Source organism: Paramormyrops kingsleyae, chromosome 8, assembly GCF_048594095.1.
Source record: "Paramormyrops kingsleyae isolate MSU_618 chromosome 8, PKINGS_0.4, whole genome shotgun sequence".
In the NCBI taxonomy this organism is placed as follows: domain Eukaryota; kingdom Metazoa; phylum Chordata; class Actinopteri; order Osteoglossiformes; family Mormyridae; genus Paramormyrops; species Paramormyrops kingsleyae.
In genome coordinates, this window is record NC_132804.1 from 5,617,995 (window position 1) to 5,642,970 (window position 24,976).

At 42.5% G+C, this 24,976-nt stretch overlaps 1 protein-coding gene across 4 annotated transcripts in view; it reads left to right on the plus strand.

Annotated features, from left to right (window-relative positions):
• LOC111852909 (myosin-binding protein H-like) overlaps positions 1-24,976 on the plus strand; it is a 33,547-nt gene that overhangs the window by 8,206 nt on the left and 365 nt on the right. The window contains exons 1-17 of one of the 4 annotated variants that reach the window (XM_072715038.1): positions 7,055-7,103; positions 7,609-9,152; positions 10,503-10,538; positions 16,484-16,759; positions 17,009-17,284; positions 17,530-17,808; positions 17,996-18,271; positions 18,493-18,771; positions 18,947-19,237; positions 19,353-19,628; positions 21,913-22,209; positions 22,320-22,583; positions 23,093-23,185; positions 23,398-23,454; positions 24,121-24,201; positions 24,312-24,374; positions 24,452-24,562. In XM_072715038.1, coding sequence (XP_072571139.1) covers positions 9,125-9,152; positions 10,503-10,538; positions 16,484-16,759; positions 17,009-17,284; positions 17,530-17,808; positions 17,996-18,271; positions 18,493-18,771; positions 18,947-19,237; positions 19,353-19,628; positions 21,913-22,209; positions 22,320-22,583; positions 23,093-23,185; positions 23,398-23,454; positions 24,121-24,201; positions 24,312-24,374; positions 24,452-24,537 — 2,958 coding nt within the window. In that variant the 5' untranslated portion in view covers positions 7,055-7,103; positions 7,609-9,124 and the 3' untranslated portion in view covers positions 24,538-24,562. Of the gene's footprint in view, positions 1-4,556; positions 4,744-6,053; positions 6,101-7,054; positions 7,104-7,608; positions 9,153-10,502; positions 10,539-16,483; positions 16,760-17,008; positions 17,285-17,529; positions 17,809-17,995; positions 18,272-18,492; positions 18,772-18,946; positions 19,238-19,352; positions 19,629-21,912; positions 22,210-22,319; positions 22,584-23,092; positions 23,186-23,397; positions 23,455-24,120; positions 24,202-24,311; positions 24,375-24,451; positions 24,563-24,976 lie in introns of those variants that run through there. The other 3 variants (XM_072715040.1, XM_072715039.1, XM_023829286.2) reach the window with 3 other exon arrangements.

Consider the following 24,976-nt stretch of genomic DNA (forward strand, 5'->3'; position numbering starts at 1 on the left):
TTCTAACCAATGGTGCACAGGATGCCCCCGCAACGGGCCACCCAGCGTGAGTTCTGACATGGAGTTGAGTTAGCTACCAAACTTTATTGATTCTGCTCAGATTTACATATAACGTTAACTTGGGAATTGTCAACATGCTCTCTGTTTACTGCAAAGCGAAATTCTAGAAAGGAGCTACGCTCCAAAATCCTGACTGGTCGAAAAATTTTACAGCCAGCTGTATATGCTGAGTACGGTAAAGGACGACCTAAGCTCTTGCTACCTAGCAAAATTGCTGTGCATCACTTAAATAAGCTGTAAATATAGAAAGGCGGAAACGATTAATAGAAAATATGTACACAGAGCACAGTAAAAGCAAGCTAAAGAGGAAGTGTCAGAAGAAACGGTATCGTTGCCTAAAATAACCCTTTTCATCAGTTATAGCGAAAAGTCAGACAGTGAGAGCTGGTATATGTTGTATTCTGCCATGTATGCTGGACCGTGTACTGACTTGGTACAATTTATCGATATATTTTCAAAAGAGATATAGGATGAGACAATATTGCACGTTTCATTAAATTTCTTTAACAAAAAAGGTTCAGAGGATAAAAAAATAATAATTTCCAGTATTTCTTTTATTTGAAGGGTAGTACCTTAAAATGTGGTTGTTTCCGGTTATTAAGTGTACTTTGAATGGTTGTCAGGCTTCTGTTCTTAGAGCCATTTGCCAAAAGGGTTTCAGATTTTTTTGTTTCCTCCTGTTTTATATAATCTGAGGGGATGGTCTGTTGGTGATATAGTGCAATGTAAGGCTTTTATATCAATCTTATAATCTGAGGGGATGGTCTGTTGGTGATATAGTGTAGTGTAAGGCTTTTATATCAATCTTGTAATCTGAGGGGATGGTCTATTGGTGATATAGTGCAGTGTAAGGCTTTTATATCAATCTTATAATCTGAGGGGATGGTCTATTGGTGATATAGTGCAGTGTAAGGCTTTTATATCAATCTTATAATCTGAGGGGATGGTCTATTGGTGATATAGTGCAGTGTAAGGCGTTTATATCAATCTTGTAATCTGAGGGGATGGTCTGTTGGTGATATAGTGCAGTGTAAGGCGTTTATATCAATCTTATAATCTGAGGGGATGGTCTGTTGGTGATATAGTGCAGTGTAAGGCTTTTATATCAATCTTATAATCTGAGGGGATGGTCTGTTGGTGATATAGTGCAGTGTAAGGCGTTTATGCCATAGGCTAACTTCTCTATCTAACCCAGGGGTCTCTAATTCTCCACTTTTGGAGAGCTGCTATCCAGTAGGTTCTCTATTTTAACTGACTTCTGGTGAGCCACACCTGTTCCTGGTATTTTCCTGGGACCTGGCTTCAAGTCTCCACCATGACTCCATGCATGTGGAGTTTGCATCTTCTCCCCGTGTAGTCATGGGGTTTCCTCCAGTTACTCCGGTTCCCCCCCAGAGTACAAAAACGCAGAGGTTAATTGGAGTTGCCAAATTGCCCATAGGTGTGCATGTGTGTGTAAATGATGTGTGATTGTGCCCTGTGTTGGGTTGGCACCCCATCCTGAGTTGTTCCCTGCCTTGTGCCCTGTGTTGGGTTGGTGCCCCATCCTGAGTTGTTCCCTGCCTTGTGCCCTGTGATAGGTTGGCACCCCATCCTGGGTTGGTCCATGCCTTGTGCGCTGTGATAGGTTGGCACCCCATCCTGAGTTGTTCCCTGCCTTGTGCCCTGTGACAGGTTGGCACCCCATCCTGGGTTGGTCCATGCCTTGTACGCTGTGATAGGTTGGCACCCCATCCTGGGTTGTTCCCTGCCTTGTACGCTGTGATAGGTTGGCACCCCATCCTGGGTTGTTCCCTGCCTTGCACCCATAGCCTCCAGGATAGTTTCTGGACCCCTGCGAACCTGAATAGGACAAGCGGTTTTACAAGATAGATGGATGGATGTTTGTAATAAAGAAACTCTACACCAGGGGTCACCAACATGGTGCCCGTGGACACCAGGATGCCCCCAAGGACCACATGAGTCGCCCGTGGACCTGTTCTAAAAATAGCACAACTCACCAGGGAGCAGCGTCTAAAATTTAATTCGATCCTCTTGCTATTCTTCTTTAATCACATTTGCATTTATATAGATTTGAAAATGACAATATCTTAAAAAAGCATTTAAAACATGTTTATTATACATGAAGTTTAGATAAGTTTAGGAGGGTGTTTCAAACTGGTAGCCCTTCGTATGGCTCAGTACCCGTGAAGTAGCTCTCAGTTTCAAAAGGGTTGGTGACCCCTGCTCTACACTGAATAGTTGCAGTTGTGTATTTGCAAATATGGAAAGAAACTCTGTGTTTGCATCTGTCTGCAGATTGACATCATTTCCCCGACACCCGCAAATGATGCGCAAATGAAGCCATAAAACCACTTAAAATTCATAATGGTCCAAAAAATGTACATTCGCTTCAAAAAGAAAATCTACTGTATCTACTGTAGCTGTTTTAGTCACCTCAAATTTTGTTTGTTTTTTTTTTCCTTATTTGAATTGAATATTCTTGGGCTGAAGTCAGAGCCCCCCCATGGCGAAATGCAGTGTCTTTGGAATGGAAAAGGAGTGACCAGTTCTGTCCTGCTACCTACAACATCTGCGACGGCTTTGGCTTAAACGCGTCTGAAACCAGAGCACCCTCCGGTTTCTCAGTTCCATCGCTTGGTTTTCACTGTAAGATCAGCTCTTTATCTTGCCGCACCTACTCACAAGTTGGTTGGGGGTGGGGGGTTTACTGGGACCCGAGGGTCTTATTAAAGTATGAATAGCTTGTGCCAGGGTCCATGGGTGGATGTGAAATTAAACGGAAAGGAGGGGCCAGGGGAATGTAAAGGCCGGTCATTTTCTAAGCGGTAAATTGTTTAGGCTTAGCACGTCGTCCAGGCTGCGCTGGAGAGCCATGGAGTGCAACCCAGGGGCAGCAAAGTCGAAACCCTGACGAGCAGCAGAATGTATTAGTTTTCAGTTAATTCCAGCAGTGAGTGATTTATATGATGATTTAGACCGTAATCAAATAACTGAAAGGCAGTACAGACCCATCCTAGACTGGGCCCTCATGGGCTAATAGGTCCAACAAGTCGAATCACGCTTTCTGCTGACAGTTCAGTTGCATGAGTTGTGTGCAATTAATCAGAATAATGTGCATGAGGATGAACGTGACACAGAAATGTTTCCTGACGGCACGATGAAGCACGTTTACACTGGCAGTACCTTTGCAGTCCACCAGGGAGACCCAGTCAGCACCGGGCCTCAATGGCAGGTTTGGGGTCATTCAGTTATAATAAACATGCGATACACACTGTTCTGTTTAAACTACTCTGCGTAAATTTGCTGCAGGATTCGCAGTATTCCATTTGTAGCGTTTGCTTGAGTCTGTTCGCTGTCTGGCTTTTGAAGGCAGGGAAGCGTAGAGCTGTAATCAGACTGTTACAGCTGAAGTCACTGAGACAGACTGAGGTAGAGCATCCTTCACAGAAGCACCTCATGCCGCTTTCATTCTGTGAGCATCTACGAAGCAGCTGGAGACATGGAGAAGGCTGGCTTTCTTCTTCATAGACTTTTAAGTGGTTAGTGGACAACTAACACTAATGGAAGAAGGACGTGTGCTTCCGCTGGTAGTGGTGTGTGGCTTTCTGGGTTTGGATGTCATGCTTTAATCAGAAGGACTATGGTTCAAATCCCAATGCCAGCAGAGTTATTTCAGGATTGGGTTCCAGAGGGGCACTTTCTCACCCTGCCTTCTCAAAATTAAAATTGTACATTACTATGGATATAATTCTCTGATGAATAAGAGAATATCCATCCATTTTCCACAAGCCCTCTTTTTTACGTCGAGTTATGGTAAGGATTCTATGCCTTGGACCGGATGCCAGTTCATCACAGCCCTACATGAACCGTGACTCTGACATTTGGGGAGACATTCGTCGCTGTAAATGAACACCCTGCCGATGTATACGGGTTACTGTCTAAATGTTTGTACAAGAGGAAGTGGCAAGAGCCTCGTTAGCTGTGTCGCTGGCACTCACGCAGTGCGAAGAATGTGAAGGTTAGCGGTGCGGCTTCCATACCCCCAGCCGGGGAGATGGAGCGCAAAGATTGACTTTCCCTCCGCAGAGATGGTGTCTCGGTAGACAATATAGGAAAGGGGGGGGGCGGGGGGGGGCAGCAAGTCGCGAGCAGCTTGAATGTGTGAAATTCCAGGCTGGGTGTCCGTCGGAGGACAGCCATACCTCACCACCCAATTTGTCTGTTACATGAACCCAAGGAAAGTGTGGCTAGATACACACAGCTTTCACAGGAAGACATAGCTTAGAATTCTGCAGATACCTACCATACACGAAATGCATTTAGTCAGCAAGGTTTTGTTGTTGTTGACCTTTGTGGTATAGCAACTCCACCCATAGCTGTCAGGCCAGCTAGATGTTCAGCACGTCGCAAAAAGGAACTTTCCTTTGTCTCATCTGGAGGAGTGATGAACTTGACACGCCAGTCTCAGCTTCTCATCCCATGCTTCCTTGCAGCCTAAGATTGAGTGGATGAAGAACAAGATCATCATTGGCGAGGATCCCAAGTTCAGGCAGTTGAACCACCAGGGCGTATGTTCCCTGGAGATCCGCAAGCCCGGCAATTTTGATACTGGCGTCTACACCTGCAGGGCCAGCAACCTTCTGGGAGAGGCGTCTGTGGCCTGCAAGCTGGAGATGAAACGTAAGTCTGCTGCACTGCTCCACCCCCAGCCATAATGTATCAGCCATGATGTTTATCTAATGCAAAGCCACAATCACGTCTGTAGTGACATAGGGCACAAGGCTGTGGGCACCTGCGACAGGATGTCAGTAGGTACATACTCACACATTAATAGCAATTCAGACACATGTGTTTTTGGACTGTAGGAGAAAACCCTCTGAAATATGTGAAAAGGGAAAGTGTCACACTCACACATCCCAGGGCGCGAATTTTCACTTTATGGGGTGATTTGGGAAAAGTAATTTATATGGATGGAGAGAAGCGCTAACTGATTTGCCAGTGAACGTGCTCCCATCGACATGTGCTACCTGATTGGCTGGTGGAAGTGCTCCCATCGACATGTGCTACCTGATTGGCTGGTGGAAGTGCTCCCATCGACATAAACCTGTTGCCACACCCAACACTCCTTACAGAATCGAAGCAGATAAGTCTTGATACCTTTATGCAACCTTTCATAAACAACTATTGACATTTTTTCAACACAAAGAAGTACTGTATTTCCTTAAGTCATTGTCTACATTCAATTTGGTGCATTTCCACTCTTTTTCTAAAAAGTACAACTTTATCCATGAATTAAAGTATGGAGATGCCATTATTCAAAAAGGAATCCATCTGGTATAAGAGGCTCATCTAATGAATGACTGTAAACTTTAAGCATTTGAACCCAATCACAGTACAGTCTGTTTTGCTTATCATAGGCTAACAGTATTCTGGACTTGTGCGTTTTGGTAGTTAGCAATTACCATGGCTTCTCAGACATTCTGAAAGAAGGCATTCATTGACCAATCAGGTAGCTTCTTTCATGATTATTAATAAGTTTCCCCAAACCCTGTAAAATGAAAGATCATTCTAAGGTCAGGCTTTCAGCCCTCAGCTCTGGAGGTATACGGCTACAGTGCTAGCCATTTAGCCATCATGCTAATCTAACAAAATATTTCACATACTTTCTGAGATGCCCCAGTTTTATTGTTCCAGGTCTAATACAGTAAGTAATATGTGATCCATACGTCTTTGAGTTAGTTAATTATCATGTACTGTTATTTCATGTAAAGGTCTAGAGAAAATGGCAAGTGCATGGCAGTATATATATGCTGCCATGTTGTAAACTGTTATTCAAATGAAAACAAATTTAGTGTTATTGGTGCTTTTACTTCTTAATTCATTTTAATCAGTTATTTCAGTTAGTGTATAGTTGATAACCTGTGTAATATATCTTAATTCCTTGTATCTACCCCATGTCTTCATTAATTCAATTTATTTCTCTTCAACAGAGGTTGTTGCTCCATAAAACCAAGGCGGCATATTCATCTACACACAGGTCGGATAAAAGGGGCTGCAGCTCCACACCTCATGGGTCAACACAAAGCAGTTCTAAAATGTATCAAATGTGATTAAAAATGTGTCCTGATATCAGCTTTTTCTGTAGCAAGGGCCTTGAAGTCATTGGCAATCATCAATAAGATCCACCTATATTACAGTATATGACATGTAGCACTTATTTCTGATGTATGAAATGGTAGTTTCCTGTGACAGCTGCATATGCATGTCAGACAACGGACAGATGGGGCTGTGAAAATGTGTTCCTATGCGTGGGGGGGGGGAGGGGGAAGAGGTGAGCGCAGGAGAGAAAAATCACCACAAATGTGCACCGACTCTGAATAAAAAGATCGCTCTTACTGATGTGTTTGGTTCAGCTAAGGTAGACCAGGGTTCCCCACTTCCAGTCCTGGGGGGCAGAATTCCCTGCTCAAACACATCTTAATCGGCTAATTAGCAGGTTTAGTGGAGCTTAAGCAGGGAATTCTGCAAACTGTGTTGCATTCTGGCCCTCTAGGTACCAAAAATTGAGAACCCTGAGGTGGACCATCTGTCTGCCCTGTGACATGGCCTTACATGGCCGGGCACTAAATTGAGGAAATGCAGCCTCTCTCATGCACAGTTTGCAAATGCCAGGGAGGGGGACCATAAATTACCCCCGAAGGGGGCCGGTCAGTTTGGCAACGTCATCACATTTCCCTGACTCAGCAGTGGGGGCTCTGGAAGAGCAGGTTTATTTCCAGGATGCACATTAGTATGTTTCATCTGTTACAAATCCTGAATGAAGTGCATGCTGATCCCATCCAGATGAAGTTTATTTTTTCGTGTGAAAACACTTAGACCATTTTATGTTTATCTTAAAAATTAAGTGTTTTATTAACAGATAAAGGGAAACCTCTGTATTAGAATTATACCTGTCCTTTGTGGGTTGACCTGGTTCACCTCTCAACATGTCTTGCAGTTTTAAACCAGGACCAGCAGAATTTGAGCACCAACAGAGACAGGTGAGAAATTTGAATTAATCTTAATATCCCAGAGTTCAGATCTTTGTCGCCTCAGAAAAACAAAGACTATAAATGCAAATACAAAAACCACAAACCCTGCACAGAATCAGACCTGCTGTCCTCTAGTCGATTGGTCTAGTTGGTTGAATCTGGTTTTGCCTTATTAATGTAAGGAAGTTGACTGAAATAGCAACAGTTGCTGTGTGAAGAATTTGAAAAAATCCTATCATTAGTGCTGCTGTGCTCATGCACCGCACATCTGCGCCTTACTGTGCACGCAATCTCTGTGACTCTCAGGCGAGGCATTAACATGGAGACGTCCCACCATGACTTAGAGAATCACTTTGATGGGGTGTGAAAAGTGACATTTTCTGCTGGTGACACATTGCAGCACTTTTCCGTTGATACAACAGCAAGTGTAGCAGAGAAGGGCCAACTTGACCTTTAATTTTTTTTAAAGTGGCACCTGAACTGGCATTCTTGACCCTCCACTTCTGTTCCTTAGGAAACCCCTCAGGGTGGACGATGACATCCTTTCCATCCATGGCAACCATCAAGATCAGATCCCTGAAGGCCTCACTGTTTCACAGACCATGTGGATATGAACCCCAGAACCTGTCTGCACACAAAGCAAAACATGTATTTGTGTAAAAAAAAAAAAAACTAACCATCTGTGTGTGACTTTTCCTGTCAGTGTCCTACAGGTATATTCTATCAGTTGAACACGCCTGTACTTAATAAATAACAGAATCATGTGAAACGTGTGTGATGGTTTTTGCTGATTATTTTTGCTACCTAGCTTGTAAACATTAAAGTACATGATTGTACAGACTTTGCTGTTTAGTGTGATACGTCTGAAGGGCATTTTTACTGGCGTACCATTAAGCGGCACCCCACAGTGTTCCTTCCCACATTCTCACCACATGTCAGTGTGCTAACCATATAATGCTCTAATACTTAAACTGACAACTGTTTTTGAAATTCATTAAATGAAATCAAAAACAGTAACATTTATATGAAATAAAATCACATTATTAATATAACTCAGAAAGGCATTCCTTATGATATAAGAAGCAGCTACAGACATTTAAAAATGCCACCTAAGGAAATTTACTACATAAACTTCCCTTTTTACTTGGGGAAATCTTGCATTTCTTCATCCCAGTTCTTTCTTTTTGGCCGTCCTTTCTGTTTCAGTCATAAAAATGCATCTATAATGCTTGTATGCACTGCCCTGTGCTCTGAATTAATAGTGAAATTACAATGTATGTCTGTGGTATTGCACTGGTAGATATATGCAATTGTAGTTTCCGTGTTCTGGTCAGTGAAGTGATCACTTTGAATTTAGACTTAACATGAAGTATGCTTTGCACGATTGTGCCGATTCCTGCTCACTTCTGTGGGGGGAGGAAATGCTAAAAAACAAGATGACTTCAAGTACCTTAGATGGAGAGGATTTTACCAGACTAATCAGTAGTTAAAACAGAAACAAAAGTACTTAGTTGTTTGAAGCCTTTGTTCTGAATTCCCTTCACTGACCACAGACCATTGTGTGTCTTCCTAGGTGAGCTACAAGCTAACTATGTTCATTTACTGAATAAGCAACTATGAGTGACGGATGGAAAAGAAAGACATCGAGTGTCTGGAGAAGGGACAGTTATTCTAAGCTATTCTATCTTGTCCTCCACATAGTCTGAGCCGAATTCCATGCAGGTTGTAATCCAGAGGACCGAGCCACTTGTTTGAGTGGAAGTAACGCTAGGCTGTAAACCACCTCACTTACACAGGCATGTCTGTCCATTGCACGGGAGAGGAAGCACCGAAATGCAAGGCAATTTTTGCCACAATGAAAACTTAATGCTCGACCAATGGCACGAAGATGTGGCTTTTTTATACTTCCGAGGCGTTTCTAGGAAACGCTCAGCTACAAAAACGGCAGGTAACCACAAATTCTCTTAGACTAAGAGGCAGGCTCAAGCAGAAACCACACATGACAAAGTGACAGATGATGCATCGTAAAAATGATTCTGACGATTATATGTGAGATATGTAAGTACTATTATTTTCTTATTGTCTCAAAACCAAGATGGCATTCTCATTATATTCTCTGCTATATACGTTGTTATGTTTTATATTTGAGGGTTATATTACAATCTTTTTCAATTGATCTGGGACATTTCCTGAAACATTTTTTAAATGTTTAAAACTGTGGGTGCACTTCCCAATCAAACCTTAACTCACTCAGAAAGTAACATTTCAAAATTGAATAATTGTCAATGAATATGTCAGTGCCATGAATATTGTTTAAACTTCAAGACACTTATTGTTTACAGTTCAAGAAAGTCCGGTTTACAATCGCATTGTTAGTGGTGCACCAATGTGTAAATTTTGATTTCTGTTAAGATACTGATACCCAAGAGGTCTATATTTTTGTCTAACATCGCTGACCCTGAAAACTGCTAAATTTCTGTTCAAACCTAAGACAGCCAAAATGGTCCACATTTCCTGCCCATTCTTATTCAGTGACAGTGATTGCTCATCAGACTGTACCATGCTCATTTGTTTGTGGCTGACAGGATGCTACTCTTGTCAAAGACAGTAGACCATTCAGGTTACAGTAGTTGAAAGATTTCTTGCATGAGATTGGGCATCACTGATGCATGTTACTTTGGGAGAAATTTCAGTGTAATGGTCCCACGACTAGGGCCATAGGAACCGGGGGGGTGCCCCCCACCCAAAAAAAATATTTTATTTGGTTTCATTCACCCCTCAATAAACAGACCTTTGTATTCAAATGATGAAGTTGTGTCCCCTCCCGCAGCAAAGTCTCTGTTCCGCCATTGCTCAGAACACAATGCAGTAAATAGGAAGTATTATAAGAGAAAACTTTCACAGTTCAACTCAATTCAATTGCACAGCACTGCATAGTAAAAATGCATCAGTGCAACAAAATTTTGTGGTGTGGGAGCCAAAAGCAGAATTTCAGCTCGGTAATGTTAGATTCACCCCCCCTCACTGGGCATCATCCCTCCTGTCAGTCTGAGATGCGAGAAATCCCCCTCTGAAAATGAAATTCAGAGTTAATCCGACAGGCAGTTCATCAGTTTCAGAGTACATAATCCATTTTGTTCTTTTTTCCGATTGTAGACTATGCTGCTTAATTATTTTAAATATGTTTAAATATTTTTGGGAATTAATGAAAAATTGCTGTTCCGTTTGCCCAAAAGGAGTGGAGATTTTTGAACAATGTTTGCAAGGCAAACAAGAAAAACCGTAACCACCCCCTGAATAGAGATTACTAAAAAATAACACTGCATGTAAAATATTTAAGCATTGAATGATTGTATTGAATGATTTCCTCTATGTGCTATTTTCTAAACACATATTGTTGTCCTACAGTTTTCATTGCATTGATTACCTCTGCACAAGAGACGGGTAAGAATCTATCGACTTTATACTATAATGTGTAGTTTCTGCAATTTATCCCAGGAAGAAATGCACTGTGAAATATCATAGTAAAACTCTAAACTTACTTGACAGTTTTACTATGTACTTTCACAGTTTGTCCAAGAATTATTGTATAGTTCAATAATGAAATTTTACAGTGAATTAGGACACTTTTCACGGTTTTACTGTGAAATCTACAGTCGAACTGTAAACTTTCTTGCTGTGAAGTTTACCAGTTTACAGTTAAGCTGTGGACATTTCAGCATTCTACTCTGAACTGCTTTACTGTCAAACTGTTAAGATCATAGTATTCATGGTTTGACTGTGAACCTTATTAGTTAACTTAATAGTCCCTGTAACAGTGGAGCTGTTATGTTTATTAGTAATGGGCTGCTTAGCTTAAAAAAAAACCCTAAATGATCTGTTAAAAAAAAAAACACGAACAGAAAACATCACATAAAATAGTCAAACCTTAATTATCACCAAGAGGAATCCAATTGTACAGTCTTGTACATAATTCTGTATGATGTATTTCAGACCAACTGAACCCAGCACTTGTGGTGTAGCATCTGTAAAGGCTCTGTTGAACAACATATGCTCAATACTGCAATAGAAAATCAACCATGCTTAACAAACGGAATGTTTGCGAGCAAACAGTGTTGCAGGATTAATGACATCTCTGTTCTTTAAACCCACCTGTACTATGACTTAAAACTGATCGGACAATATTACCATCAACCCCCCCCCCATGGTGGAAATGATCGAAGTTCATAGTTCACAGTACACAAAAATATTCTTTGTAGACTATAAACTACATGACTTATTGGACGATCAAAACCTAACTTCACAGTTTAACTGTGACATGTTCATAGTTAAACTGTAAACTGTTAAAATGCTGTGTCATGTCTTATCTAGGCATTTAAAGTTATTTACAAACCATCTAAGTTACGCCCCTGTATGTTTAGAGATACTACTGTAGGTACTGGGAGAACTACGCTTTGGACCCATCATTAAAAATACAAAATTAGCGGCACTGAAAAGTTAGTGTGAGAAACGTGGAAGTCCACGGTCACGAAGACAGCTAACAGACGAGTGCAGCTGGTTACTGAGATAACGGTGCATGGCGTAGCCAAGCCAAGACGTCTCATATTAAAGATCCATCCACCCATCCATTTTCTGTAGCTGCTTGTCCTATTCGGGGTCAGGGGGGTCTGGAACCTCACTGGTTGGCTGTGTGCTCACGGCAGCGGTGGGCACAAAATTCATCAAAAAGATTCTCACTAAAAACTACAAATATTTGCTCATCAAACATATAAAAATAAAATACAAAAATACTGTTGTGAGGAAATGTATTTAATTAAAATACAAGTAATTTGTAAATACAAAAATATGTTTCATTGCAATACTGCCCATCTCTGGCTCAGGGAAGGGAGCAACCCATCACTAGGCAGACTGAGACTCACATATCTAGGGGCAAGTTGGTAATTCCAATCAGCCTCAGCATGTCTTTGGACTGTGGGGGAAAACTGGAGAACACCCCACGGGGAGAACACGCTAACGACATGGGGAGAACATGCTAACTCCACATGCATGAAACCATGGTAGAAACTTGAACCCTGGTCCTAGAGGTGTGAGTCAACAGTGCTAACCGCTGCACCACCATGCTACTCTCATCTACACTGCACTATACTGTAGATACCTTTATAATGCATATATACTTTATTTCCATAAAATATATTAAACTAGAGCCGGTATTATTAATGATCTTTTACTACACTTTCTTTATCGAGTATAATTTAAACAGTAAAGTGGTATGAAATATACTCATAAGGGCATGCTTTAATGCCGTAATATCAATTCTTACATTAATACTCAGATTATAACTTATAGCTATGTTGACAGATATTAACAATTTGCAAAGATGTTAAGACTCTTTCTAGCAAGTTAAATTTAATACAATACACCGTGTCACACATTAGTTAAGAAAATGATATGCAGGGATGTACAAAATATTACGTCTTCCGATCGATAAGCCATAATAATTGGCATGAAAACATGATGACTTTGGTCGGACCCCTTTGCTAACACCCTTGCGGTAAAGGTCTGTGAGGGGCTGGCGGTGGTTGGAACGTGTGAATAACGATGGGCAGGTCTTGGTGGGCGGCCTTGTGGACCCTTGCCGCTGCCTGAATGCTCAGCCCCGGAAGCTCTCGGCCAGCTCTGGCTGCTCCGGCTACGCAGAGCCAGCAAGCCAAGGCCCGGCACCATAAGCCCAAAGAGCACCACTGACTTTTCCATTTTTGTAGCATGAAATGTACAGTACTTGCAAGAAGCTAAAAGCTAAGAAAATCTACATTCACTGGTCACTATATTAGGTTCACCTGTTCAACTGCTCATTGAAGCAAATATCTCATCAGTCAATCCGATGTTAGCAGCACTATGTATAAAATCATGCAGATACGGATCAGGTTCACTATCGATAATATGAGTAATCTACCGATTAATCAGATGATTCATCGAGTAATCATTTATAATATAATGTGACACCACGGGGCTTAAGCAATCATGGACCGGCATACATTGAAGCGGACTATACATAATGTAATTTCTTCTGTACGTAATGTACATGATATGTAGTTATGTCAGTGAATATAAGTATGTTGCATCTTCATGAAGTGCCAAATAAAGTGTTCCCCTATTATGTGTTTGTAATTTTCCCCCGATGGTGTCCAATTTGTGTACTGGTGACTTCCTCTGTACGTGCCACTGCTGATACTCTCTGACAGTTGCACAAAATAAGTGTGTCACACTGTCATCTGTACTTCTGCATATTGATTAAATATGTCTCACCACAGTGACATTGTAACACTGGTGTCAGAAGTGGGAGGGGGGAGGTTGTTGAGGAAACTGGTGACCTCATGCATGACCTGCACACAGAGCATTACAGATGGCAGCGGAGGGAGACAAAGATGAATCAGCGGGAATCCCAAGGGACTGAGCGCAACACTGTCCCGGGGTGACCTGTTAGGTTTAATGCTCCCTCTTCACTGCGTTACCCGGAAAAACAAGTGTGTGCCGGTGACAGAGAGGGCCGGGGTGGAGACCATCCTGAAGCTCCCACTCTACAGTTGGAAAGAGCCCCTGGAACCTCACCTCTCCAAAGTGTCTCTGGCAACCCGGCGCAGTCCATAGAGCGACAGGGAGGCCACGGTGCACCTGGTGCTGGAGGGGTAGGAGCTCCAAGCCCTCCTCAGTCTGACCCCCGATGGGCGGTGGAACCACGCCACAATGGTGGCAGCGCTAGAGCAGCGATTGAGTCTGTAGCTGTCGGAGGAAGCGATGAGGCAGGAGCTGATGAGTCGCCGGAGGCGGCGCCTTGGGGGGCATCTACGGAGGACCTCCACATTTACCCAGAACCAGGCGGGAGGAGCTGGTTCTCCATGCCTTTGTCAAGGCACTGGCACTGGAGCAGCTGTGTCACTATGTACAGTTGCGGGTGGCAGCTACACTCGCCTGTGAATGACTGTGAGGCTGGGGGCTCCAGCAGTGACGAGAGGCAGCGGGTGAGACCTGCATCGATCCACAGCGGAGGCATTGCCCATCATCCAACATCCCATGCTCCCGCTGTGGGGAAGTCAGGCACTTTGCCCCCTGGCACAACCCTGCACAGCCACCAGAAAACCCTGGGCTGGTGGTACCATGAGGGTGTCGTCGCCGGCACTGCCCACCAAGGGGTCCTCACCCCTTGGTCATCAAGTTAGCCAGCTGCGTCACATCCACATCATATGTAGACTGACCTTTGGAGGAGACTCACAGACAAGCCCTGGTGGATAAGGGGTCCAGCATCGCCGTCATTCGCCCTGGTGTCCTGCCAGGCATGAACCAGCCGGCCCACTGCGGTGGGAGGCAACGGGAGCACGACAAAGCCAATAATATTTTAGCTCCTAATATTAATCACACTATAAACACATGCAGGCATGCAGAATTTTAAGTCACAGAGATTAAAAGAATAATAATTGAACCTCTTTGGCGTTTCATGATTCAATTTATGACTAAGTAACAAAACGATATGTTTAAAACTTGAGATTGTTCCTTCTTTGTGGCGATGTTATTCATCAAATGAAACTGATATAAGCTGCATGAATTTAGGACTCTTACCATAGATTGTAGCAGGGTTGACTACTGTAGATACTGATAAACCACACTACAAGAGTGACGAAGTGAGTGCTCCGTGTGACTGCGCGTCAATCACGCAGCCATGTGCAGCCATGCGCAGCCATGCGCAGCCATGCGCAGCCGCGTGCAGCTATCATTAAATCAATCATGTAGTCCAATTAATCAGCCAATACTGACTGCCATGGAATGCTTAAAAACTGGTCGATCGATTGGTCGACCTCTACCCAAAATAATGGATGATGAACAAGTCATTTTGGAAGTTAGACCAATTAGTTGGTGGGGGGATGGATCATGATCACAGCCTTTTACTTATATTTTATTTATACAACCTGAGACATGTTTATATTATATTATTAAATCTGGTCAGCAAATTGATCTTTCATGTTCCTAAGAAGAAAAAAACTATGTAACATTATTCCGCTAATAAATTAGCAAGCTTTATCGCCGGCATTGGCAATATTAGAGAAAAGTAAATCGGTTATCGATCAAATTTTCCGATGCAGAAATATAGCAATGCAAGCAGTGGACACAACAGACCCCTAAATAAGCATTTGCAGCAGCCATGCAATCGTGGCGTAACTTTGTGAAAAACATCTACGTCTACGACCATGCTGTGAAGTAGCAGCAGTTTCAGCTTGCTGGGATATCTACTTTGTCTGAAAAAAATGAGGAGACCTTGGAACTTGAATGCACCTCATATCTACAGTATATGACATCTGATGGCCTTGTGATTACACAGTGCAGGGATCGCCATGGTATGCTGCATTCAAACCATCAAGTAGTTCAGCTGAAACATTTTGACTCAGCCATAGAAAACAAAATTTGGAAAGCTTTGGGATTTTAGTGATGGTTCCTGTCATGCCCCGCTCGTCCAATCCTCCTGTGTGCCACGCCCCCTCCTTAACCTCATGTCGAATCCCCGTGTTTACCAGCTGTTTCTTGTTGCTGTCATTAGTTTTATGTATTTAAGTCTGCGTTAGGTATGTTTTCCCCAGTCCGGTCATTAACGTTCGTTTTCATGGTGTGTCGTGTTCCTTGTTGCTTTATAATTAAAATACCTCCTTCACCCGGAATCAGGACGTCTGTGCTGCGTCTCTGATGAAAGTCAGGACAGTTCCTTTTCAAAATTATCTAGAATATGCTTTTTTTTAAGTGTCTAAAGTTTATCGCCTCTGCATTTGCCTGAGCTCTCCAAGACTGTCATACTCATTCACATCTTGGCTGTTGGACTCACTGATAGACTGTGTGGCACGTTTGTGAGAAATTAAACAAAAATGAGTAAAGAAAAAAAAAGAAAGAGAATGGAAGTTGAAGAAGAAACCCTGTGTGTACGGTGCTCTGTGCCATAAAAACCCCCCACGTCATCCCCCCACGTCATCACGTTCATCACATAGTGCATCCAGTGAACGCAAAGGCAGAGTTTATTCCTCACCGAAAGCGTGACACTAAAGTGTGAAATCTAGATGGCACAGAGATGGTTGGACCGTTACCAAGCTCAGGTCTGGAGTGAAAAAAAATCTTCTGTTATTGTCATTAACAGAAAGGTACTGAAAGACAGACATAATGTATATCTTGACATGAGTAACGAAGTTTCAGGAATCTTTCTGGATCTATGAAACTCTTCTGAATTACTTAGTGTGGAATTAATATCTGTTTGCCTGCCAACAGTTATTATATTGTTTGTTAATATCACACATTATAAAATTCTCTTATTATCCCCCTTTATCTTCATGTCCTCAATCTTCTGACATATGCAGGCCTTCCAAAAGCAGTACTGACCTTGGAGTCCAAATGGACAGAGATCTTCACCACTGAGAGTGTGACTCTGAGGTGTGGCCTTCAGGGTGACTCTGCTGAATGGGAGTATAAATGGTACAGAGATCAGAAGGAAATTCCCAAATATGAGGCTGGAGACAAATACAGAATCCTCTCTGTTACTCGGTCATACACTGGACAGTACACCTGCAGAGGGCAGTATCGAAACAGAACAGTGTTGTCTGAAATGAGCAATGATATTTCAATTACAGTATCAGGTAGGATGTTTTATGAATCGTTACAGGTGTATTACATGTAGTTATTTTGTCTGTCCTGTAGTGGACTGTCCTCCCGTCTATGGTGTCCTCTGCCTTATACCTTATATTTACTCCTGGATATAAGCTGTAAGGTCACTGTGATCCTGTACTGGATGACTGGTATTGATGGATGGATGGATGGATGGATGAATGTATTCTCCTTTTATCAATATATCTTTAGCCTTTTATTCTATCTTGTATCATCTCCAGTCCTGCCAAAAGCAGTACTGACCGTGGAATCTGGATGGACAGAGATCTTCACCACTGAGAGTGTGACTCTGAGGTGTGGCCTTCAGGGTGACTCTGCTGAGTGGGAGTATAAATGGTACAAAGATCAGCAGGAAATTCACAGATATGAAGCTGGAGACAAATACAGAATCCTCTCTGTTACTCGGTCAGACACTGGACGGTACACCTGCAGAGGGCAGTATAGAAGGAGAAGAGTGTTGTCTGAAATGAGCAATGATATTTCAATTACAGTATCAGGTAGGATCTTTTATGAATCGTTACAGGTGTATTACATGTAGTTATTTTGTCTGTCCTGTAGTGGACTGTCCTCCCGTCTATGGTGTCCTCTGCCTTATACCTTATATTTACTCCTGGATATAAGCTGTAAGGTCACTGTGATCCTGTACTGGATGACTGGTATTAATGGAAGGATGGATGGATGGATGTATTCTCCTTTTATCCATAGATATTTAGCCTTTTATTCTGTCTTGTATCATCTCCAGCCCTTCCAAAAGCAGTACTGACCGTGGAATCTGGGTGGACAGAGATCTTCATCACTGAGAGTGTGACTCTGAGGTGTGGCCTTCAGGGTGACTCTGCTGAGTGGGAGTATAAATGGTACAAAAATAATCAGGAAATTTTAAAATCTGGGGCCGGACACCAACACACCATACTCTCCGCTAATCCGTCAGACACTGGGGGGTACGCCTGTAGGGGGCAGTATCGAAGGAGAACTCACGTGTCGTCTGAAATGAGTTCTACACTCCAAATTAACATTGCAGGTAGGTTTTTTCACAACTCTTTACAGGCCTATCACATTCAAGCCTTTTGTATTACTCAGTACAGCATTAGTTTGCATTTTCATGCCATAGGTAGTAAAATATGTTTGCTTTAATATGTTAAATGTCAGATTACATCCATTTTATCTTCATGTGCTCAATCTTCTGTTCCACCTTCTGATATCTGCAGCCCTTCCGAAAGCAGTACTGACCCTGGAGTCCAATTGGACTGAGATCTTCATCACTGAGAGTGTGACTCTGAGGTGTGGCCTTCAGGGTGACTCTGCTGAGTGGGAATATAAATGGTACAGAGATCAGCAGGAAATTCACAGATATGAAGCTGGAGACAAATACAGAATCCTCTCTGTTACTCGGTTAGACACTGGACAGTACACCTGCAGAGGGCAGTATAGAAGGAGAACAGTGTTGTCTGAAATGAGTGATGGCACTTCAGTTACAGTAATAGGTAAGACTTTATGAGTCTTTACAGGTGTAACACATGTAGTTATTTTCTATCAGTGCCCCTTAATGGACTGTCCTCCCATCCACGGTGTCCTGTGCCTAGTGCCTCTTACTCCCCATGATATTGGGCTCCTGGGATCCTGTACTGGATAATTGTTATGGAAGATAGAGGGAGGTTTTCTCATCTTATCCTTAGCCTTTTAATCTGTCCTCTGGTGTCTCCAGCCATCCCGACGGCAATACTGACCCTGGAATCTGGGTGGACAGAGATCTTCACCACTGAAAGTGTGACTCTGAGATGTGACCTTCAGGGAGGCCCTACAAAGTGGGAGTATAAATGGTACAAAGATGGACAGGAGATTCCTCCATATGGACCTGGAGACAAATACACAATCACCAAAGCTACTCTGTCAAACAATGGAGGCTACACCTGTAGGGGGCAGTATCGAGAGAGAAGGAGAGTGCTGTCTGCAGACAGCAAGGTGCTGACACTTAGAGTGTTTGGTAGGAAACTTTAATTAACATTTAAATATATAACATTTTAATGTTCTTCTGTGAGACATGAATGGCTTCTCTTTGAGCTGCAATGCTAGGAAATATAAAAATAATGTGTGTTTCACTCAACCAAAACTGGCCTTCAGGGTATCAGATTTAACTTCCTTATCTCCTTGTTTACAAGACACCCCTGGCATTTCACTGGAACAGGATCCTCCTGGACACATCTACAGAGGAGAACATCTTAGCCTGACCTGTAGTGTTCAGAGAGTTTCTGCAGGCTGGGAGTATTTATGGTATAAAGGCCCACAGAGAGCAGCACTGGCCAACACTGACAGCAGCCCCAACCATGGGTCTAATTACACCATCAGCTCTGCTGCTTCGTCCCACAGTGGAGAGTACTGGTGTCAAGCCCGAAGAGGGAGAGACCAGTACTATACCGAGTACAGTAAACCAGTAAAGCTAACCATATTTGGTAAAGTATTGCATTCATTTTCAAAATTGCTCTAATTTTCCAGTTGCCAAAATTCCCATGTAACTGTCATTTCTAATTGTGCCAAACCTTCGCCTTTTTGCCCTAATAATTACAGATGTCCCTGAACCAGTACTTACCCTGCAGACTGCATGGGCAGAGATTTTCACTACTGAAAGACTGACTGTGAGGTGTGAAATTCAGAACGGCTCCACGGAGTGGGAGTATAAATGGTACAGAGATGGACAGGAAATCCCCAGATATGCGGCTGGAGATAAATACACAATCCTCTCTGCTGGTCCGTTAGATGCTGGAAGATACTCCTGCGGAGGGCAGTACCGAAGGCCAACAGTATTGACCAAAATGAGCAATGAGCTCTCAATTCAAGTTTCAGGTAAGGAATTAACATATCAAATGCTAAATGGACAAAAGTATTGGGATGCACCTCTTAATCATTGAACTGGTGAGGTTTAAAAACATTTCTGAAGCAATGGTTTTGTGCACCGGGAGCTTCATGGAATGGGCTTCCATGGCTCAACTGCTGCATGCAAGCCTCACACCACCAAACGCAGTGCCAAGCATCGGATGAACCCAAGTGAAAATGGTAGATTACCTGGATGCAAATAACATTCTGAGGGATAGCCAACATGGGTTTAGGAGAGGTAGATCCTGTTTAACGAATCTACTTGAGTTCTTTGAGGAAGCTACAAGTGAAATTGATCACAAAAAGGGCTACGATGTGATCTACTTAGATTTCCAGAAGGCCTTTGATGTTGTCCCCCACAAACGGCTCTTGCTAAAGCTCAAAGCTGCAGGGATTTTAGGAACTGTGGCAGCTTGGATTGAAAACTGGTTAACTGACAGGAAGCAGCGAGCAGTTTTTAGAGGTGCAATGTCACAGTGGGCCTGCGTTCATAGTGGGGTACCACAGGGTTCAATTTTAGGACCACTATTGTTCCTAACTTACATTAATGATATTGACACCAATACATACAGTAAACTGGTTAAATTTGCAGACGACACCAAGGTGGGTGGTGTAGCAAATACTGAACTAACGGCTCAGCAGCTACAGCGGGATATTGATTTAATTAGTGACTGGGCCGAAATCTGGCAGATTAAATTTAACATAGACAAATGTAAGGTACTCCATGTAGGGAGCAGAAATATAAAGTACAGGTATTTTATGGGACCTACTGAAATAAAGGTAGCTGATTATGAGAAAGACCTTGGTGTGTATGTTGATGCTTCCATGTCTCATTCTCGCCAGTGCGGGGAAGCAATAAAAAAGGCCAATTGAATGTTGGGTTATATCTCTAGGTGTGTGGAGTTTAAGTCAAGGGAGGTAATGTTACATCTATATAATTCCTTGGTAAGACCCCACCTAGAATATTGTGTGCAGGTTTGGTCACCATACCTTAAGAAGGACATTGCTGCCTTAGAAAAGGTGCAACGGAGGTCTACGAGAATGATTCCTGGTCTTAGAGGAATGTCTTATGAGGAGAGGTTAGCTGAGCTGAATCTGTTTAGCCTCGAGCAAAGGAGACTAAGGGGGGACATGATCCAGGTCTATAAGATTCTAACGGGTCTGGATGCTGTTCAGCCAAATGGCTATTTCAATATTAGTTTAAATACTAGAACTCGTGGCCATAAGTGTAAATTAGTGGGAGAACATTTTAAAACAAATTTGAGGAAGCACTTCTTTACACAGCGTGTAGTTAGAGTATGGAATAGACTTTCTGCTAGTGTAGCGGAAGCTAAAACCCTGGGTTCCCTTAAATCAGAGCTAGATAAGATTTTAACAACTCTGAGCTATTAGTTAAGCTCTCCACAAATGAGCTTGATGGGCCGAATGGCCTCCTCTCGTTTGTAAATTTCTTATGTTCTTATGAAGTGGTGTAAAGCACACCAGCACTGGACCCTGGAGCAGTGGAAACATTTTCTGTGGAAGGACAAATCACACTCCTCTGGCAGTCTGACAAATGAGTGTAGGCTTGTCAGATGTCAGGAGAACATTACCTGCCTGACTGCATTGTGCTAACTGTAAAGTTTGGTGGAGGAGGGATATTGGTATGGGGTTGTTTTTCATGGGTTGGGCTTGGCCCCTTAGTTCCAGTGAGGGGAACTCTTAATGCTTCAGCATACAAAGACATTTTGGACAATCCTATGCATCCAACTTTGTGGGAGCAGGTTGGGGAAGGCCCTTTTCTGTTCTAGCATGACTGTGCCTCAGTGCACAAAGCAAGGTCCCTAAAGATATAGTTGGATGAGTTTGGTGTGGAAGAACTTGACTGACCTACACTGAGCCCTGACGTCAACCCAATCAAACACCTTTCAGATGAACTAGAATGGAGATTGTGAGCCAGGCCTTCTCGTCCAACATCGGTGCCTGACCTCACAAATGCTCTTCTGGATGAATGGGCAAAAATGACAAAATCTTATAGAAAGCCTTCCCAGAAGAGTGGCAGCTGTTATAGCTGCAAAGGGGGGACCAACTCCATATTGATGTCTATGTATTTAGAATGTGATGTCATAAAAGTTCCTGTGGGTGTAATGGCCAGGTGTCCCGATGCTTTTGTCCATATAATGTTATTATTTGCATGACTTGCAACAGCTGCCAGCGAACACTTTACATGGTAAAAAACTTAAATCAATCTTAATTCTTTATTTACATGCTTTAGGGACTGTCCCAACTTCCAAATTGAATCAGTATCCCTCCACTGAAGAAATCTACACGGAAGATCACGTCACCCTGAGCTGTAAGGTTGGGGTGGATTCTGCAGGCTGGGAGTATCTGTGGTACAAAGGCACACAGAGAGCAGCACTGGCCAACACTGACAGCAGCACCAACGACGGGTCTAATTACACCATCAGCTCTGCTGCCTTGTCCCACAATGGAGAGTACTGGTGTCGAGCCAGAAGAGGGAGCCATCCGTTCTACACCAACTTCAGTGATTCCCTGATGCTTAATATGTCAGGTAATCTGGCTTTACTGAAATTATAGACAGGAGCATAATGAGTGGCATCCTAACATATTTGTCACTCCTAATAATTTCATATAGCACTATGTTTTATTTCCTATTTTTAGTCCGTCCCAACACCTTGCTGACTTTGGAGACTGGCTGGACAGAGATGTTCAGCACGACCCACTTGATGCTGAGGTGTGAGGTTCCTGAAAGCTCTGCTGAGTGGAACTACACTTGGTACAGAGATGGACAGCAAGTCCCGGACGAACACACAGGAGAGAGATACACAGTGACCAACGGGACCGGTCTGTACACCTGCAGAGGGAATTCAACCAATAGGCCGTTTTACACTGTGATGAGTGAGGGTCTTTCACTTGGCAATGTCTGTAAGTACATTAAACATACAAAGAAACAAACTACAGACCAATAATGAGTTAAACATCTATTTGTGAATTTAGGTTCCGCCCGTGTCAAGAAATGTATTCAGTCGTTTCACTGTACATTTTGAACCAAAAACAAAGTAACTGGAAATCACAAGATAAATACACATCATAAAATACCCATAATTCCCTGCAATTTGTAGTGTAGACTATGGGTTCCCAATGCTATGCATGAACGTGAGGGGTCATAAGATATTTTAAGTATATGGTTTAGCCCTCTAGCAAACCCCAGCATTCCATGGTCTTTCCACAGCTCCGCTCCTGTTTCGTTTGCCCGTCCCGTTTTGTTTGCCCGTCCCGTTTCGTTTGCCCGTCCTGTTTCGTTTGCCCGTCCCGTTTTGTTTGCCCGTCCCCTTTTGTTTGCCCGTCCCGTTTTGTTAGCCCGTCACGCCGTTTGCCGCCGTGCCTGCAGGACGGCCTACACTCACATGTTTATAAATCTCTTTCCTTGTTAGTGCTAAAGAGGAAGATGCTTCTGTCCGTCTCCGGGCTCCTCCTATTCAGTCCCCTCGTCATTATTCTTGGGTGTTTTTGCTTGAAAAGGAACCGTAAGTCATTTGTCTTTATTTATGATTCTCTACTTCTTTTACAATGCAGTTTTACGCATATTGAGTATTACCATTTAGTATTCTAAATCAAGTATATATAAGTATAATACGTTATTTAAAACATAATGCGGAGATGAAAACCAGTTATTGAAGGTATGAAATCCAAAGTCCAGAAAGTGTCTGCACTTTCACACACACCATTATGTCAACAGGTAAAGAGTTTCCTCTACCAAAAGAAGAGCTTTTCTTAGCCAAAACAATAAATGGAGGTAAGGATTTAAAGACAATTTTTAAGAATATACTACTAGTACATACTACAGTAGAATCGTCAAAAGTTACTGCCAATGTCACATACTATACTTGCTTTATGCTTGAAAAACCCATCAGTATGTTACACATACTGTGACAAACGGATGCAGCCAATCACCAATGAAAAATTCTACCATTTTCATGGATTTTCATACCAACAAATAATTGTAAGACTGTGGGAGAGTTCATCTGTACACCAGAAAATGTGATTTTTTTTTTGCAATACATAAGCAACTGCAAAATGTGCAAATGGCAAATACCCTAACATAGGGTTACCAGATGTCAGGGCGGACACTCAGGGCTAGGACAGGATTTGTAAACTACCGTTTCAGTTAAAAAGACTAGGATTTCACTTAAGCACTGAGTTCATGCTATGTGCTGATTGGTCAGTTTCCTATAATCATGTACATGTCACTAATGTTAATGTGAAACAGCTTGATGAGTCTTTCAATGAAGTACACAAGATAGTTAAAGCGCAAGAAGAACTGAACTATTTAGCCAAGAACAGGAGCTTTTCAATTTGAAAGCAGTTTGTAAAATCTGAAATAGCTTGAAGTGTCCTCCCTGACATGGATTATCTGGCCACCCTATCCTAACAACAACTTCATGTTTTTATTTCCTATTAGATGATGACAATTTCAATGGAAGAGCAGACTCCCCACTGAATTTGTCATGCGAAAGTGACGATATTAGAGGAAATCAACTCTGTACGTAACTCATACGATTCTGCATGAGCGCACATGTGTGTGTGTGTGTGTGTGTGTAGCTTCTTACTCATAGCAAGTCCAATTTTATGTTCTTTATTTTGTATGAACAGGCAGTCATCTGGAGGAAGGCGAGGTGTTATATGCATCTCCAGAGAACCTGTTTTCATTTAAAGGTAACTTACTTGCAGATGTGTTGGGCTGAATCATTAGTCCAGTCCCTGAATGCTTTCATTGGCTCATTTTGCTACAGCAGATACAGCCAATCCAGTGCTGTCATCCCTTGAGACTGAAAGGGCCACTATGAAGCTCACACCTGGAAACATCAAGGGAAAATGAAGAATCTGCCTGCCTGGTATACAGGGTGAATATTGAACTGGGACATTTTGTACTGTATATATTTATATCTAGTATGGCAACAAATCGATTAAAAACTAATTTCAGTTTTCTGTGATTAATTGCAATTACTCACGCCTAATATCCTTATAATTATATGCTTCCAATTTACAGCTTAAATATTTACAAATTGAATCCCCAAACTAATATAGAATTAAGGAAAAGAACAGTACATGGCTCATTCCCACATGAATTTTCTATAATTTACAATATTATTTTGAAGGCAGACTCAAATTATACAGCTTCGTTGTTTCACCTGTTTGAATCTGGGGTCGTCAGTGCCACGCCTACGGAGGCGGGTCAACCAGGTGTCGGGGATTAGGGACTAATTATCTCCCTTATTTAAGGAAGGAACAGTACACAAGCCAACTGCAAAGTATTG